We start from the raw sequence: 15,590 nt of genomic DNA, 5'->3' as shown, positions 1-15,590 counted from the left end.
TCCCGATCCTGATCCCGATCCCGACAGCACCGAGAGATCCCGATCCTGCTCCTGATCCCAACAGCACCGAGTGCTCCCGATCCTGATCCCGATCCCGACAGCACCGAGAGATCCCGATCCTGCTCCTGATCCCAACAGCACCGAGTGCTCCCGATCCTGATCCTGCTCCCGACAGCACCGAGTGCTCCTGATCCCGATCCCGAGAGCACCGAGTGCTCCCGATCCTGCTCCTGCTCCTGACAGCACCGAGTGCTCCCGATCCCGATCCCGAGAGCACCGAGTGCTCCCGATCCTGCTCCTGATCCCGACAGCACCGAGAGATCCCGATCCTGATCCCAGCCTTCGGAGACATCCTGCTCCTGCTCCTGCTCCTGCTCCTGCTCCTGCTTCCGATCCTGCTCCCAGTTCCTGCTCCCATTCCCAGCCTCCTGCCCGCAGCCTGGGACCAGGTACGTGCCCCCCAGCCCCTTGCTGCACCCGGGGACCCCCAAGCCCCCGGGTGTGGGTGCAGGGGCAGGATCTGGGGGGTGGGGGGCAGGCTGGGGGGCACTGGTGTGGGGCGGAGGCTCTGCAGGGGCACAGAGCACTGCAGCTCATGGCACAAACCATGCCTGTGGGGCTGTGTGTGTCTATGGGGCTGTGTGTGTCTATGGGGCTGTGTTTGCTATGGGGCTGTGTGTGTCTATGGGGCTGTGTTTGCTATGGGGCTGTGTGTGTCTGTGGGGCTGTGTTTGCTATGGGGCTGTGTTTGCTATGGGGCTGTGTTTGCTATGGGGCTGTGTGTGTCTATGGGGCTGTGTGTGCCTATGGGGCTGTGTTTGCTCTGGGGCTGTGTGTGTCTGTGGGGCTGTGTTTGCTATGGGGCTGTGTGTGTCTATGGGGCTGTGTTTGCTATGGGGCTGTGTGTGTCTATGGGGCTGTGTTTGCTATGGGGCTGTGTGTGTCTATGGGGCTGTGTGTGTCTGTGGGGCTGTGTGTGTCTGTGGGGCTGTGTGTGTCTGTGGGGCTGTGTGTGTCTATGGGGCTGTGTTTGCTATGGGGCTGTGTGTGTCTATGGGGCTGTGTTTGCTATGGGGCTGTGTTTGCTATGGGGCTGTGTGTGTCTATGGGGCTGTGTTTGCTATGGGGCAGTGTGTGTCTATGGGGCTGTGTTTGCTATGGGGCTGTGTTTGCTATGGGGCTGTGCTTGCTCTGGGGCTGTGTGTGCCTGTGGGTCCATCCGTGGCTCTCCCCCAGCGCAGCCCCATGGTGTCGGTGGCCATCGCGCTGGCGTTCGTGCCGCTGGTGCTGGCGCTGGCGCTGCGCTCCCGGCACTACGCGGTGCTGCTGGCGCGGGTGGCGCTGGGCTGGCTGCGGGACCGGCTCAGCTCCGCGCCGCGCGAGCACCGCGCCCTCCAGTACCTGCTGACGCACGCGGTGCCCGGCGACCCCCGCCACGTGCTGCTCACCCTCGACCAGTGGAGCCGCCGCTGCGAGCACCTCAGCTGCGTGGGGCCCGACAAAGGTCAGCACCGGCGGCAACGGCGCGGGCACGGCACCACTGGCATGGCCACGGCACCATTGACATGGTCATGGCATCATTGGCATGGTCACGGCATCATTGGCATGGCCATAGCATCATTGACATGGTCATGGCACCATTGACATGGCCACGGCATCATTGGCATGGTCACGGCATCATTGATATGGCCACGGCATCATTGACATGGCCATAGCACCATTGACATGGTCACAGCACCATTGACATGGCCACGGCATCATTGACATGGCCACGGCATCATTGGCATGGCCACGGCACCATTGACATGGCCACAGCACCATTGACATGGCCATGGCACCATTGACATGGCCACGGCACCATTGACATGGCCACGGCACCATTGACATGGCCACGGCATCATTGACATGGCCACGGAACCATTGACATGGCCACGGCATCATTGACATGGCCACGGAACCATTGACATGGCCACGGCATCATAGACATGGCCATAGCACCATTGACATGGCCATGGCATCATTGACATGGTCATGGCATCATTGACATGGCCACGGCATCATTGACATGGCCATAGCATCATTGACATGGCCACAGCATCATTGGCATGGCCATGGCATCATTGACATCATTATGGCATCATTGTTATGGCCAGAGCACCATTGACATGGCCTTGGCACCACTAATATGGCCATGGCACCATTGACATGATCACGGCATCACTGACACGGCCACGGCACCATTAATATGGCCATAGCATCACTGACATGGCCATGGCATCATTGACATCATTATGGCATCATTGTTATGGCCAGAGCACCATTGACATGGCCTTGGCACCATTAACACAGCCATAGCACCATTGACATGGCCATTGCACCACTAATATGGCCATGGCACCATTGACATGGCCATGGCATCATTAATATGGCCATAGCACCATTGACATGGCCATTGCACCACTAATATGGCCATGGCACCATTGACATGATCACGGCATCACTGACACGGCCACGGCACCATTAATATGGCCATGGAATCATTGACATGGTCACACCATGGCCCATGGCGCCGCTACAGCATCGTCGTTATGGCCATGGCGCTGTTAGTGTGGCTGAGACCCTGTTGACACGGCCACAGTACCACTGGCATGGCCATGGCACTGTTGGTGTGGTCCTGGCACCACCAACATGGCCATGGCACCAGTGCCATGGCTGTGACACCATTGGTGTGGCCACAGCATCACCGGCATGGTCGTGATGCTGTCGGCACAGCCGTGGCACTGCCGACATGGCCTTGGCACCATTGGCACGGCCATGGCACCGCCACCACAGCCCCACGCCAGGACCACAGCCCCACATCCCCCACGCCGCACGGTGCCACCGGGAAGCCCTGTCCCTGCTGGTCAATGCCCCATCACCTGCTCCCGCTGGCAATGGGATCGGCGTCACCATCCCCTGTCCCCACTGCCGCCGCCGGCCTCATCCTGCGTCCCCACTGATGGCGGTGCCCTCGTTGCCGCAGGGCGCGTGGTGGAGCGGGTGCTGAGCGCGCGGAGCCCGCGGCGGGTGCTGGAGCTGGGCACGTCCTGCGGGTACGGGGCCGTGCTGCTGGCGCGGGTGCTGCCCCCCGGGGCACGGCTGCTGACGGTGGAGAGGGACCCACAGCGAGCGGCCATGGCGGAGAAGGTCATCCGGCTGGCGGGGTTCGATGAGAGCACCGTGAGCAATGGGGTGGCAATGGGGTGGGAATGGGGTGGGAATGGGGGGGAATGGGATGGGAATGGGATGGGAATGGGCAGGAGGTCATCCGGCTGGCGGGGTTCGATGAGAGCACCGTGAGCAATGCGGTGGGGTGGCAATGGGGTGGGAATGGGGTGGGAATGGGGGGGAATGGGGGAATGGGATGGGAATGGGCAGGAGGTCATCCGGCTGGCGGGGTTCGATGAGAGCACCGTGAGCAATGGGGTGGCAATGGGATGGGAATGGGATGGGAATGGGGGGGAATGGGGGGGGAATGGGGGGGAATGGGGGGGGAATGGGATGGGAATGGGCAGGAGGTCATCCGGCTGGCGGGGTTCGATGAGAGCACCGTGAGCAATGGGGTGGGAATGGGGTGGGAATGGGATGGGAATGGGCAGGAGGTCATCCGGCTGGTGGCGTTCAATGAGAGCACCGTGAGCAATGGGGTGGGAATGGGATGGGAATGGGGTGGGAATGGGATGGGAATAGGGACGGGAACGGGCAGGAGGTCATCCGGCTGGCGGGGTTCGATGAGAGCACCGTGAGCAATGCGGTGGGGTGGCAATGGGGTGGGAATGGGGGGGGAATGGGGGGGAATGGGGGGGGAATGGGATGGGAATGGGCAGGAGGTCATCCGGCTGGTGGCGTTCAATGAGAGCACCGTGAGCAATGGGGTGGGAATGGGATGGGAATGGGGTGGGAATGGGATGGGAATAGGGACGGGAACGGGCAGGAGGTCATCCGGCTGGCGGGGTTCGATGAGAGCACCGTGAGCAATGGGGTGGGGTGGCAATGGGGTGGGAATGGGGGGGGAATGGGATGGGAATGGGATTGGAATAGGGACGGGAACGGGCAGGAGGTCATCTGGCTGGAGGGGTTCAATGAGGGCACTTCGAGCACTGGGATGGGGTGGGAATGGGATGGGAATGGGATAGGAACAGGCAGGAGGTCAACCGGCTGGAGGGGTTCAATGAGAGCACTGCGAGCACTGGGATGGGGTGGGAATGGGATGGGAATGGGCAGGAGGTCATCCGGCTGGAGGGGTTCGATGAGAGCACCGTGAGTACCCGGATGGGAATGGGGTGGGGTGGGAATAGGGGTGGGTGGTGGACAGGGTGGGAATGGGGTAGGGAGGGAATGGGTATGGGAATGGGCAGGAGAAGGTCGTTCCGCTGGTGGGGTTCAATGAAAGGACTGTGAGCATAGGGATGGGATGGGAATGGGGTGGGGGGGGACAGGATGGGAATGGGAGTGGGGATGGGAATGGGCAGGAGAAGGTAGGGGACGGGCAGGGCACAGGGAGGGAACAGGTATGGAATGGGCAGGGGATGGGCAAGAAATGAGGAGGGAATGGACAGGGGATGGGATGGGAATGGGCAGGGAACAGGGATGGGACAAGTAGGGAAGGGGGAGGAAAGGGGCAGGGAATGGACAGAGGATGGGGAGGGAATGGGCAGGAGACGGTCAAGGAATGGGGAGGGAATGGGATAGGGATGGGGAGGGAATGGGCAAGAAATGGGGAGGGAATGGACAGGGGATGGGATGGGAATGGGCAGGGAACAGGGATGGGACAAGTAGGGAAGGGGTAGGAAATGGGCAGGGAATGGACAGGGGATGGGATGGGAATGGGCAGGGAATGGGCAAGCAATGGGCAGGGAATGGGGTGGGAACAGGGAAGGGACAAGTAGGGAACGGGGAGGAAAGGGGCAGGGAACGGGCAGAGAATGGAGAGGGAACGGGCAGGGGACAGGCAGGGAATGGGCAGGGAACGCGCACGGAGCGGGCAGGGGAAGAGCTGGGGGCGGCAGGAGCAGGAGCAGGAGCAGAGCAGGAGCAGGAGCAGGGGCAGGAGCAGAGCAGGAGCAGGAGCAGGAGCAGGAGCAGGAGCAGGAGCAGAGCAGGAGCAGGAGCAGGAGCAGGAGCAGGAGCAGGAGCAGGAGCAGGAGCAGAGCAGGAGCAGGAGCAGGAGCAGGAGCAGGAGCAGAGCAGGAGCAGGAGCAGAGCAGGAGCAGGAGCAGGAGCAGGAGCAGGAGCAGGAGCAGGGGCAGGAGCAGAGCAGGAGCAGGAGCAGGAGCAGGAGCAGAGCAGGAGCAGGAGCAGGAGCAGGAGCAGGGGCAGGAGCAGGAGCAGGGGCAGGAGCAGGAGCAGGAGCAGGAGCAGAGCAGGAGCAGGAGCAGGAGCAGGAGCAGGAGCAGGAGCAGGAGCAGAGCAGGAGCAGGAGCAGGAGCAGGAGCAGAGCAGGAGCAAGAGCAGGAGCAGGAGCAGAGCAGGGGCAGGAGCAGGAGCAGGAGCAGGGGCAGGAGCAGGAGCAGGAGCAGAGCAGGAGCAGAGCAGGAGCAGGAGCAGGGGCAGGAGCAGGAGCAGGAGCAGGAGCAGAGCAGGAGCAGGAGCAGGAGCAGGAGCAGAGCAGGAGCAGGAGCAGGAGCAGAGCAGGAGCAGGGCTCCCGGTGCAGGTGGAGCTGATCGTGGGCCCCTCGGAGGAGGTGATCCCGCAGCTGCGGGCCCGGCACGGCCTGGACGCCGCCGACTTCATCCTCATGGAGCACGGGAAGCGCTGCTACGAGCGGGACCTGCGGCTGCTGGAGCGGCACCGGCTGCTGGCGGCGGGCGCCACGGTCCTGGCCGATCACGTCCTGTTCCCGGGAGCGCCGCGCTTCCTGCGCTACGCCAGGGGCTGCGGGCGGTTCCGCTGCCGCCTGCACCGAGCCAGCCTCGAGTACTTCCACGGCATCCCCGACGGCATCGCCGAGCTGCGCTACACCGGCAGGCCCGCGGGTGGGGACCGGCCGGGAACGGGGGGGAATGGGGTGGGAACATGGGGGGAATGGGGTGGGAACGGGGGGGGAATGGGGTGGGAACATGGGGGGAATGGGGTGGGAACATGGGGGGAATGGGGTGGGAACATGGGGGGAATGGGGTAAGAACAGGGGGGGAGTGGGGTGGGAATGGGGTAAGAACATGGGGGGAATGGGGTAAGAACAGGGGGGAATGCGGTAAGAACAGGGGGGGAGTAGGGTGGGAACATGGGGGAATGGGGTGGGAACATGGGGGGAATGGGGTGGGAATCAGGTAAAAACATGGGGGGGAACACGCTGGGAATGGGGTAGGAACATGGGGAGAATGGGGTGGGAATGGGGTGGGAACATGGGGGGAATGGGGTGGGAACATGGGGGGAATGGGGTAAGAACAGGGGGGAATGGGGTGGGAACATGGGGGGAATGGGGTAAGAACAGGGGGGAATGGGGTGGGAACATGGGGGGAATGGGGTGGGAACATGGGGGGAATGGGGTAAGAACAGGGGGGGGATGGCATAAGAACACGGGGGGAATGGGGTAGGAACATGGGGGGAGTGGGGTAAGAACATGGGGGGAATGGGGTGGGAATGGGGTAGGAACACGGGGGGGAAGGCGCTGGGAATGGGGTAGGAATATGGGGGGAATGGGGTAAGAACATGGGGGGAAGGGTGGGAGTGGGGTAAGAACATGAGGGGAATGGGGTAAGAACATGGGGGGAATAGGGTGGGAACATGGGCGAATGGGGTGGGAATGGGGTAAGAACATGGGGGGAATGGGGTGGAAAGGAGCTGGGAACATGGTGGGAATGTGCTGGGAATGGGGTGGAAACGTGGTGGGAACATGATAGGAAAGCACTGGGAATGTGGTGGGAACACACTGGGAATAGGGTGGAAAAGGAGTGGGAACACGGTGGATATACAGAGGAAATGTGGTGAGAACATGATGGAAAGGGACTGGGACTGTGGTGGGAATGCACTAGGAACATGGTGGAACGTACTGGGAACGTGGTGGGAACATGATGGAATGCACTGGGAATGTGATGGGAACATGATGGGAACGTACTAGGAACATGGTGGAATGCACTGGGAATGTGGTAGGAACATGGTGGGAACATACTAGGAACATGGTGGAATGCACTGGGAATGTGGTGGAATGGGGTAGGGATGGAATGGGAACACTGAGGAAACGTGGTGGGAACATGATGGGAAGGGACTGGGACTGCAGTGGGAACACTAGGAACATGGTGGAACGCACTGGGAACGTGGTAGGAACATGATGGGAATGCACTGGGAATGTGGTAGGAACATGGTGAGGACATGGACATGGTGGGAACATACTGAGATGTGGTGGGCACATGGTGGGAACATACTGGGACGTAGTGGGCACAGGATGGGAACGCACTGGGAATGTGGTGGGCACATGGTGGGAACATACTGGGATGTAGTGGGCACAGGATGGGAACGCACTGGGAATGTGGTAGGAACATTGTGGGAACGCACTAGGAACACAGTGGAATGCACTGGGAATGTGGCAGGAACATGGTGAGGACATGGACATGGTGGGAACATACTGGGATGTGGTGGGCACAGGATGGGAACGCACTGGGAATGTGGTGGGCACATGGTGGGAACATACTGGGATGTAGTGGGCACAGGATGGGAACGCACTGGGAATGTGGTAGGAACATTGTGGGAACGCACTAGGAACACAGTGGAATGCACTGGGAATGTGGCAGGAACATGGTGAGGACATGGACATAGTGGGAACATACTGGGATGTGGTGGGCACAGGATGGGAACGCACTGGGAATGTGGTGGGCACATGGTGGGAACATACTGGGACATGGTGGGCACAGGATGGGAACGCACTGGGAATGTGGTGGGCACATGGTGGGAACATACTGGGACGTGGTGGGCACAGGATGGGAACGCACTGGGAATGTGGTGGGCACATGGTGGGAACATACTGGGATGTGGTGGGCACAAGATGGGAATGCACTGGGAATGTGGTGGCCGCTGGAACCACAGCTGGGGGGTGGTTACTTAAAAAGAGAGTTTATTGGGGAATGGGAATGGCAACGCTCCAGCCTGGCTTTGGGTCTCTCTGTGCTCCACAGAGCCCCCCCAGTGCTATGAGGGGCACAGGGACCCCCCCAGTGCTGCTCCGCTTGGGAACGGCCTCGGCACCCTCAGATCATCCACTGGTCCTGGTCCTGCTCCGCACCCTCCATGTCCACCTGGGAAGCAGGAACAGGAAGGAGCGGGGGACGCACAGCCTGGGGGTCCCAGCCCCACATAATCGGGGCTCTCAGCCCCACTCTTCGGGGCCTCAGCCCCACATCCTCACCTCGTTGATCTCCCCATCGTCAGGGGACTCGTTGTAGTCGTTCATCTCATCCATGTCCTGCATGTCCTCGTCGTCCTCCGAGTCCTCCTCGCTGTCCTCGTCGTCCTCATCGTCCTCCTCCTCCTCCTCGTCGTAGTGCTGCGGGGGCAGAGCCCGTCCCAGTCCCGCCCCCCGCACGCCCCATTCCCAGCCCCAGGGCCCCATTCCCGCTGCCCCCAGCGCCGGGCCCACCTCGGACGCCGGTTTCCCGATGGGTACCAAGGTGTTGTCCTTCTCGGCGATGCTCTGCAGCTGGGGCGGGATGAGCGGGGGGTGAGCACCAGGGGGGGTTCCATGGGGTGGGGGGCACCGGGGACCCCATAAGAGTCCCTTGAGTGCCCCCCCCAAGTCTCCAAGGCCCCAATGTGTTCCCCAATGCCCCCCAAGTGTCCCTTGAGCCCCCCCAGGGTCCCTTAGGGGCCCCCCCAAGTCTCCCCCTGGGGCTCCCCCAGTCTCCCTTAGGGGACCCCGAAGCCCCCCCACTGGGACCCAGCCTCCCCCCCCGTTTAATCCCTAATGAACGCCGTAATTAACGCCGTAATTAACACTGTAATTAACGCCGTAATTAACGCCCTAATTAACACTGTAATTAACGCTCAAGCCCCCCCTTGGCAGCCTCGGAGCCTCCCTCAGGCCCTCGCCGCCCACCCAGGCCTGGTGCTGCTGCTCCTGCTGCTGCAGCTCGGTCTCGTCCACGCAGGGCCGGTCCAGGTTGAACCACAGCGACTCGGTGACGCGGGGCAGCAGCGACGGGAACAGCGTGGACATGGCCGGGGGGGGAACGGGAACGGGAGCGGGAGCAAAGGGAACGGGAACGGGAGCGGGAGCAACGGGAACGGGAACCGGAGCACCGGGACCGGCCGCGGCCCGCCCGGAAGTGCGGCTCAGGCACGGCGCATGCGCGGAGGGGAGGGTCTGGCAAGGCCACGCCCACAAGGGGCGGGGCGGAGGGCTTGATGAGGAGGGGCGCCCCCTCCCGGCTGGGAATGGGAGTGCCCGGGGTATCAATGGGGTACCGGTGACACCTGTGGGGTGCCTGTGACATCAGTGGGGCGCCTGTGACATCAATGGGGTGCCTGTGACACCAATGGGGCGCCTGTGACATCAATGGGGTGCCGGACACCTATGGGGTGCCTGTGACATCAATGGGGCACCTGTGACATCAATGGGGTGCCGGACACCTATGGGGTACCTGTGACACCAATGGGGTACCTGTGACATCAATGGGGTGCCTGTGACACCTATGGGGCGCCTGTGACATCAATGGGGTGCCTGTGACACCAATGGGGCGCCTGTGACATCAATGGGGTGCCAGACACCTATGGGGTGCCTGTGACATCAATGGGGCGCCTGTGACACCTATGGGGCGCCTGTGACATCAATGGGGTGCCGGACACCTATGGGGTACCTGTGACACCAATGGGGTACCTGTGACATCAATGGGGTGCCTGTGACACCTATGGGGCGCCTGTGACATCAATGGGGCGCCTGTGACACCAATGGGGTGCCTGTGACACCTATGGGGCGCCTGTGACATCAATGGGGCGGCTGTGACACCAATGGGGTGCCTGTGACACCTATGGGGTACCGGTGACATCAATGGGGTGCCTGTGACCCCAATGGGGTGCCTGTGACACCAATGGGGTGCCTGTGACACCTATGGGGTACGGGTGACATCAATGAGGTGCCTGTGACCCCAATGGGGTGCCTGTGACTCCAATGGGGTGCCTGTGACATCAATGGGGCACCTGTGACCCCAATGGGGTGCCTGTGACCCCAATGGGGCGCCTGTGACACCAATGGGGTGCCTGTGACACCAATGGGGTGCCTGTGATACCTATGGGGTGCCTGTGACACCTATGGGGTACCTGCGACACCAATGGAGTACCTGTGACATCAATGGGGTGTCTGTGACCCATGGAGGGGCATTTGCTACCCCAACAGGGTGGTACCTGCCCCCCCCTCCCCGAGCATCTTTAACCCCCCCAATGGTTCCCCTGTGCCCCCCTGGGGACACCTCCCCCCCCCCCCCGGTGCATCTCCAACCCCTGGGGGTCCCCTTTCCCCCCCAGCACCCATGGGGGGACCCCACAGCCCGGTGGGGAGGGGGGGGGTCCGATCCTGCTGCGTGGGATGGGATCAGGTCCTGAGGCCACCCCCAACCCCCCCCGCCATGGGGCCCATCCCGAACGCCCCCCTTGCCCCCCCCCCCCCCATCTCCCCTATGGAGAAGGGAAGGAAAAAACATTCCCGGGTGGATTTTGGCCGCTGCCGGGTCCCACCCGGCGCCGGGAAGACGGCGCAAGGACACGGCAGCACCCGCCCCACACCGTGCCCCACACCGTGCCCCACACCGTGCCCCACACCGTGCCCCACACGCCGCTGACGTCCCGCGATCGTTGGGCAAGGGTTGCTCCGCACCGCGACCTTTGAGATCGCTGCCCCGCGGCACCGGCACCGGCACCCCCGAGGTACGAGCCCGATCCCCCGCGGCCCCGCTCCCGGCGGGCCCATGGCGGCTCCGGGGGTGCTGCTGCTGCTGCTGCTGCTGCTCGTGGCTTGGCCGGGGGCCGCCGTGCGGGACTCGCTGCTCAACACCTGCATGGATGCCAAGCACCACAAGGCAGAGCCGGGCCCCGAGGGGCAGCTCTACGGGCAGGTGGGTCCCTGGCTACCAGCCCCGGTGCCCGCTCGTGCGGCCGCGGTGCCGAGCCCCGGTGCGGCGGTGCCGAGCCCCCGGTGTGCGGTGCTGAGCCCCCGGTGTGCGGTGCTGAGCCCCGGTGCGCGGCGGTGCCGAGCCCCGGTTTGCGGTGCTGAGCCCCGGTGTGCGGTGCTGAGCCCCGGTGTGCGGTGCCGAGCCCCGGTGTGCGGTGGTGCTGAGCCCCGGTGCGCGGTGCTGAGCCCCGGTGTGCGGCGGTGCTGAGCCCCGGTGTGCGGTGCGGTGTGCGGTGGTGCTGAGCCCCGGTGTGCGGTGGTGCCGAGCCCCGGTGCGCGGTGCCGAGCCCCGGTGTGCGGCGGTGCTGAGCCCCGGTGTGCGGTGCTGAGCCCCGGCGTGCGGTGGTGCTGAGCCCCGGCGTGCGGCGGTGCCGAGCCCCGGCGTGCGGTGCCGAGCCCCCGGTGCGCGGTGCTGAGCCCCGGTGTGCGGTGCCGAGCCCCGGTGTGCGGCGGTGCCGAGCCCCGGTGCGCGGCGGTGCTGAGCCCCCGGTGCGCGGTGGTGCTGAGCCCCGGTGCGGCGGTGCTGAGCCCCGGTGTGCGGCGGTGCTGAGCCCCGGTGTGCGGTGCTGAGCCCCGGTGTGCGGTGCTGAGCCCCGGTGTGCGGTGGTGCTGAGCCCCGGTGCGCGGTGCTGAGCCCCGGTGTGCTGAGCCCCGGTGTGCGGTGGTGCCGAGCCCCGGTGTGCGGTGGTGCTGAGCCCCGGTGTGCGGTGGTGCTGAGCCCCGGTGTGCGGCGGTGCCGAGCCCCGGTGTGCGGCGGTGCTGAGCCCCGGTGTGCGGCGGTGCTGAGCCCCGGTGTGCGGTGCTGAGCCCCCGGTGCGCGGTGGTGCCGAGCCCCGGTGTGCGGCGGTGCCGAGCCCCGGTGTGCGGCGGTGCTGAGCCCCGGTGCGCGGTGCTGAGCCCCGGTGTGCGGTGCAGTGCTCGCTCTGGAAGGACAACGCCTGCTGCACGGCCAACACCAGCCTGGAGGCCCACCGGGACCAGTCCTACCTGTACGGCTTCAACTGGGACCACTGCGGGGTGATGCCCCCCCGCTGCAAGCGCCACTTCATCCAGGACACGTGCTTGTACGAGTGCTCCCCCAACCTGGGGCCGTGGATTGACCAGGTGGGGGCAGGAATCCAGCCCCCCCACAGCGCGCATGGGGGGTGCCCCATAGCTGGGGTCAACGGGGGTGAATGGGGGTGAATTGGGATGAACAGGGGTGAACTGGGGTGAATGGGGGTGAACAGGGGTGAACAGCAGTGAATGGGGTTGAACTGGGATGAACAGGGGTGAACTGGGATGAGCAGGGGTGAATTGGGGTGAACAGGGGTGAACTGGGATGAACAGGGGTGAATTGGGGTGAAGGATGAACAGGGGTGAACTGGGGTGAACTGGTGTGAACAGCGGCGAATGGGGTTGAATTGGGATGAACTGGGGTGAATGGGGGTGAACAGGGGTGGATTGGGGTGAACTGGCATGAACAGCGGTGAATGGGGTTGAATTGGGATGAACAGGGGTGAACTGGGATGAACAGGGGTGAATTGGGGTGAAGGATGAACAGGGGTGAACTGGAGTGAATGGGGTGAACAGGGGTGAATTGGGATGAACTGGGTGAACTGGGGTGAACTGGGATGAACAGGGTGAATTGGGGTGAAGTGGGATGAACAGGGGTGAATTGGGGTGAAGGATGAACAGGGGTGAACTGGGGTGAATGGGGTGAACAGGGGTGAATTGGGGTGAACTGGGATGAACAGGGGTGAATTGGGGTGAATGGGGTGAACAGGGGTGAACTGGGGTGAATGGGGTGAACAGGGGTGAATTGGGGTGAACTGGGATGAACGGGGTGAATTGGGGTGAAGTGGGATGAACAGGGGTGAACTGGGGTGAATGGGGTGAACAGGGGTGAATTGGGGTGAACTGGGATTAAGGGGAGTGAATTGGGGTGAAGTGGGATGAACAGGGGTGAACTGGGGTGAATGGGGTTGAATTGGGATGGACTGGGGTGAATTGGGGTTAACTGGGTTGAACTGGGATGAACAGGGGTTAATTGGGGTGAATGGGATTGAGTTGGGATGAACTGGGGTGAACAGGAGTGATAAACTGGGGTGAACTGGGATGAACAGAGGTGAACTGGAGTGAATGGGGTGAACAGGGGTTAACTGGGGTGAATTGGGATGAACAGGGGTGAACTGGGGTGAATGGGGGTTAACTGGGTTGAACTGGGATGAAGGGGGGGTTGAATTGGGATGAACAGGGGTGAATTGGGGTTAACTGGGTTGAATTGAGATGAACAGGGGTGAATTGGGATTAACAGATGTTGATTGGGGTGAACGGGGTAGAATTGGGATGACCTGGGATGAAAAGGGGTGAATTGGGGTGAATGGGATTGAATTGGGATGAACTGGGGTGAACAGGAGCAAACTGGGGTGAATGGGGATGAACTGGGGTGCCCGGGGATGGATGGGGGTGCCCGGGGATGGATGGGGGTGACCGGGGATGGATGGGGGTGCCCAGGGATGGATGGGGGTGACCGGGCATGGATGGGGGTGACAGGGGATGGATGGGGGTGACCGGGGGTGGATGGGGGTGACAGGGGATGGATGGGGGTGACCGGGGGTGGATGGGGGTGACAGGGGATGGATGGGGGTGACCGGGGGTGGATGGGGGTGCCCGGGGGTGGATGGGGGTGACCGGGGGTGGATGGGGGTGCCCGGGGATGGATGGGGGTGACCGGGGATGGATGGGGGTGACCGGGGGTGGATGGGGGTGACCAGGGATGGATGGGGGTGCCCAGGGATGGATGGGGGTGCCCGGGGATGGATGGGGGTGACCGGGGAGGATGCTGCCTGGGGATGAATGGGGGTTGACCGGGGATGGTTGGGGGTGACAGGGGATGGGGGGGTGACCGGGGATGGATGGGGGTGACAGGGGGAGGATGGGGGGGACCCTGGAAGGATTGTGGTGCCAAGGGATGGATGGGGGTGCCCGGGGATGGGCTGCCCAGGGATGGATGGGGGTGACCGGGGATGGATGGGGGTGCCCAGGGGATGGATGGGGGTGACCGGGGGTGGATGGGGGTGACCGGGGATGGATGGGGGTGCCCGGGGATGGATGGGGGTGACCGGGGGTGGATGGGGGTGACCAGGGATGGATGGGGGTGACCAGGGCTGCCCAGGGATGGATGGGGGTGACCGGGGGTGGATGGGGGTGACCAGGGATGGATGGGGGTGCCCGGGGATGGATGGGGGGTGACCGGGGGTGGATGGGGGTGACCGGGGGTGGATGGGGGTGACCGGGGGTGGATGGGGGTGACCAGGGCTAATTGCCCAGTACAGATCTACACTCCCAAGTATGGGGGTGACCGGGGGTGGATGGGGGTGACCGGGGGTGGATGGGGGTGACCAGGGATGGATGGGGGTGACCAGGGCTGCCCGCGGTGAGCTGGGGGTGGCCGTGGGGCCGGGGGTGCCGCAGGCGGACACGAGCTGGCGTCGGGAGCGGATCCTGCACGTGCCCCTGTGCCGGGAGGACTGCGAGCAGTGGTGGGAGGACTGCAGGGACGCCTTCACCTGCAAGGAGAACTGGCACAAGGGCTGGAACTGGACCTCAGGTCAGTGGGGGGGCACTGGGACCCCCCCATGGGTCACCACCTCCCCTTGCCACAGCCTGCGGCCTGCTTGGACGGGCTCTTGGGGGGTCTGCATGGGGTGGGGGTCTCCACGGTCAACCCTATGGGAGAGGGGGTCTTTGGGGGGTCCCCACGGGTGGGGGGTCTCTATGGGTTGAAGGTCTTCATGGTCAGCTCTACATCTTGCTGCAGGTGAGGCGGCTCTGAGGGGATCTTGGAGGGGTTCCCCATGGGTTGGGGGTCTCCATGGGTTGGGGTCTCCATGGGCAATCCTATGGCTGTGAAGGGGTCTTGGGGCTTAAGGGTCCCCATAAGTTCAGGGTCTCCATGGTAAATCCTGCATCTTGACACAGGTGAGGTGACTGCATCCCACCTCCATGGTGGCTTTGAGGGGGTCGGGGGGGGTCCCCATGGGTTGGAAGTCTCCATGGTCAACCCTATGGCTGTGAGGGGGTCTTAGGTGGGGTCCCCATGTGTTGAGGATCTCCATGGGTTGGGGGTCCCCGTGGGTTGGAGTTCCCCATGGGTTGGGTTTCCCCATGGGTTGGAAGTCTCCATGGTCAGCCCTGTGGCTGTGAGGGGGTCTTAGGTGGGGTCCCCATGTGTTGAGGATCTCCATGGGTTGGGGGTCCCCATGGGTTGGGGCTCCCATGGGTTGGGGTTCCCATGGGTTGGGGGTCCCCATGGGTTGGATGTCTCCATGGCCAGCCCTATGTCTCTGAGGGCATCCTGGGGGGGTCCCCATGGGCTGGGGTTCCCCATGGGTTGGATGTCTCCATGGGTTGGGGTTCCCCATGGGTTGGGGTTCCCATGGGTTGGGGCTCCCATGGGTTGGGGTCCCCATG

At 63.5% G+C, this 15,590-nt stretch overlaps 3 protein-coding genes across 4 annotated transcripts; 2 read left to right on the top strand and 1 right to left on the bottom strand.

Moving 5' to 3' along the window:
- Positions 1-1,184: 1,184 nt before the first annotated feature.
- On the top strand, positions 1,185-7,086 carry LOC134164897 (transmembrane O-methyltransferase homolog). Its single transcript, XM_062621104.1, has 4 exons — positions 1,185-1,504; positions 3,023-3,219; positions 5,694-6,047; positions 7,015-7,086. Exons 1-4 carry the CDS (start codon positions 1,246-1,248, stop codon positions 7,084-7,086), a joined length of 882 nt encoding a protein of 293 aa, XP_062477088.1. The 5' UTR covers positions 1,185-1,245.
- A 995-nt stretch (positions 7,087-8,081) lies between these two features.
- ANAPC15 (anaphase promoting complex subunit 15) lies at positions 8,082-9,224 on the bottom strand. 2 transcript variants are annotated; one of them, XM_062621095.1, is made up of 4 exons: positions 9,069-9,222; positions 8,613-8,672; positions 8,382-8,519; positions 8,082-8,271 (listed from the first exon to the last, which is right to left on the bottom strand). In XM_062621095.1, the coding sequence occupies exons 1-4, from the start codon at positions 9,186-9,188 to the stop codon at positions 8,224-8,226; spliced, it is 366 nt and encodes a 121-aa protein (XP_062477079.1). In that variant the 5' UTR covers positions 9,189-9,222; the 3' UTR covers positions 8,082-8,223. The 2 variants fall into 2 exon arrangements, with proteins under 2 accessions (XP_062477079.1, XP_062477071.1); XM_062621087.1 differs by having other exon boundaries at positions 8,382-8,672; positions 9,069-9,224.
- A 1,693-nt stretch (positions 9,225-10,917) lies between these two features.
- Positions 10,918-14,824, top strand: LOC134164878 (folate receptor alpha-like; the record flags this gene model as incomplete). The annotated part of the gene is made up of 3 exons (XM_062621073.1): positions 10,918-11,079; positions 12,051-12,239; positions 14,592-14,824. Coding segments are annotated over exons 1-3 (569 nt in total), but the record flags the coding sequence as incomplete, so codon positions are not given.
- Between the last annotated feature and the right edge of the window lie 766 nt (positions 14,825-15,590).

Source organism: Pezoporus occidentalis, unplaced genomic scaffold (assembly GCF_034315485.1).
Source record: "Pezoporus occidentalis ecotype Australia unplaced genomic scaffold, CSIRO_AGI_Poc_V1 ctg1063, whole genome shotgun sequence".
NCBI classification, from domain to species: domain Eukaryota; kingdom Metazoa; phylum Chordata; class Aves; order Psittaciformes; family Psittacidae; genus Pezoporus; species Pezoporus occidentalis.
The sequence above is the reverse complement of the archived record's forward strand: the minus strand, read 5'-3'. Positions and strand labels throughout refer to the sequence as shown.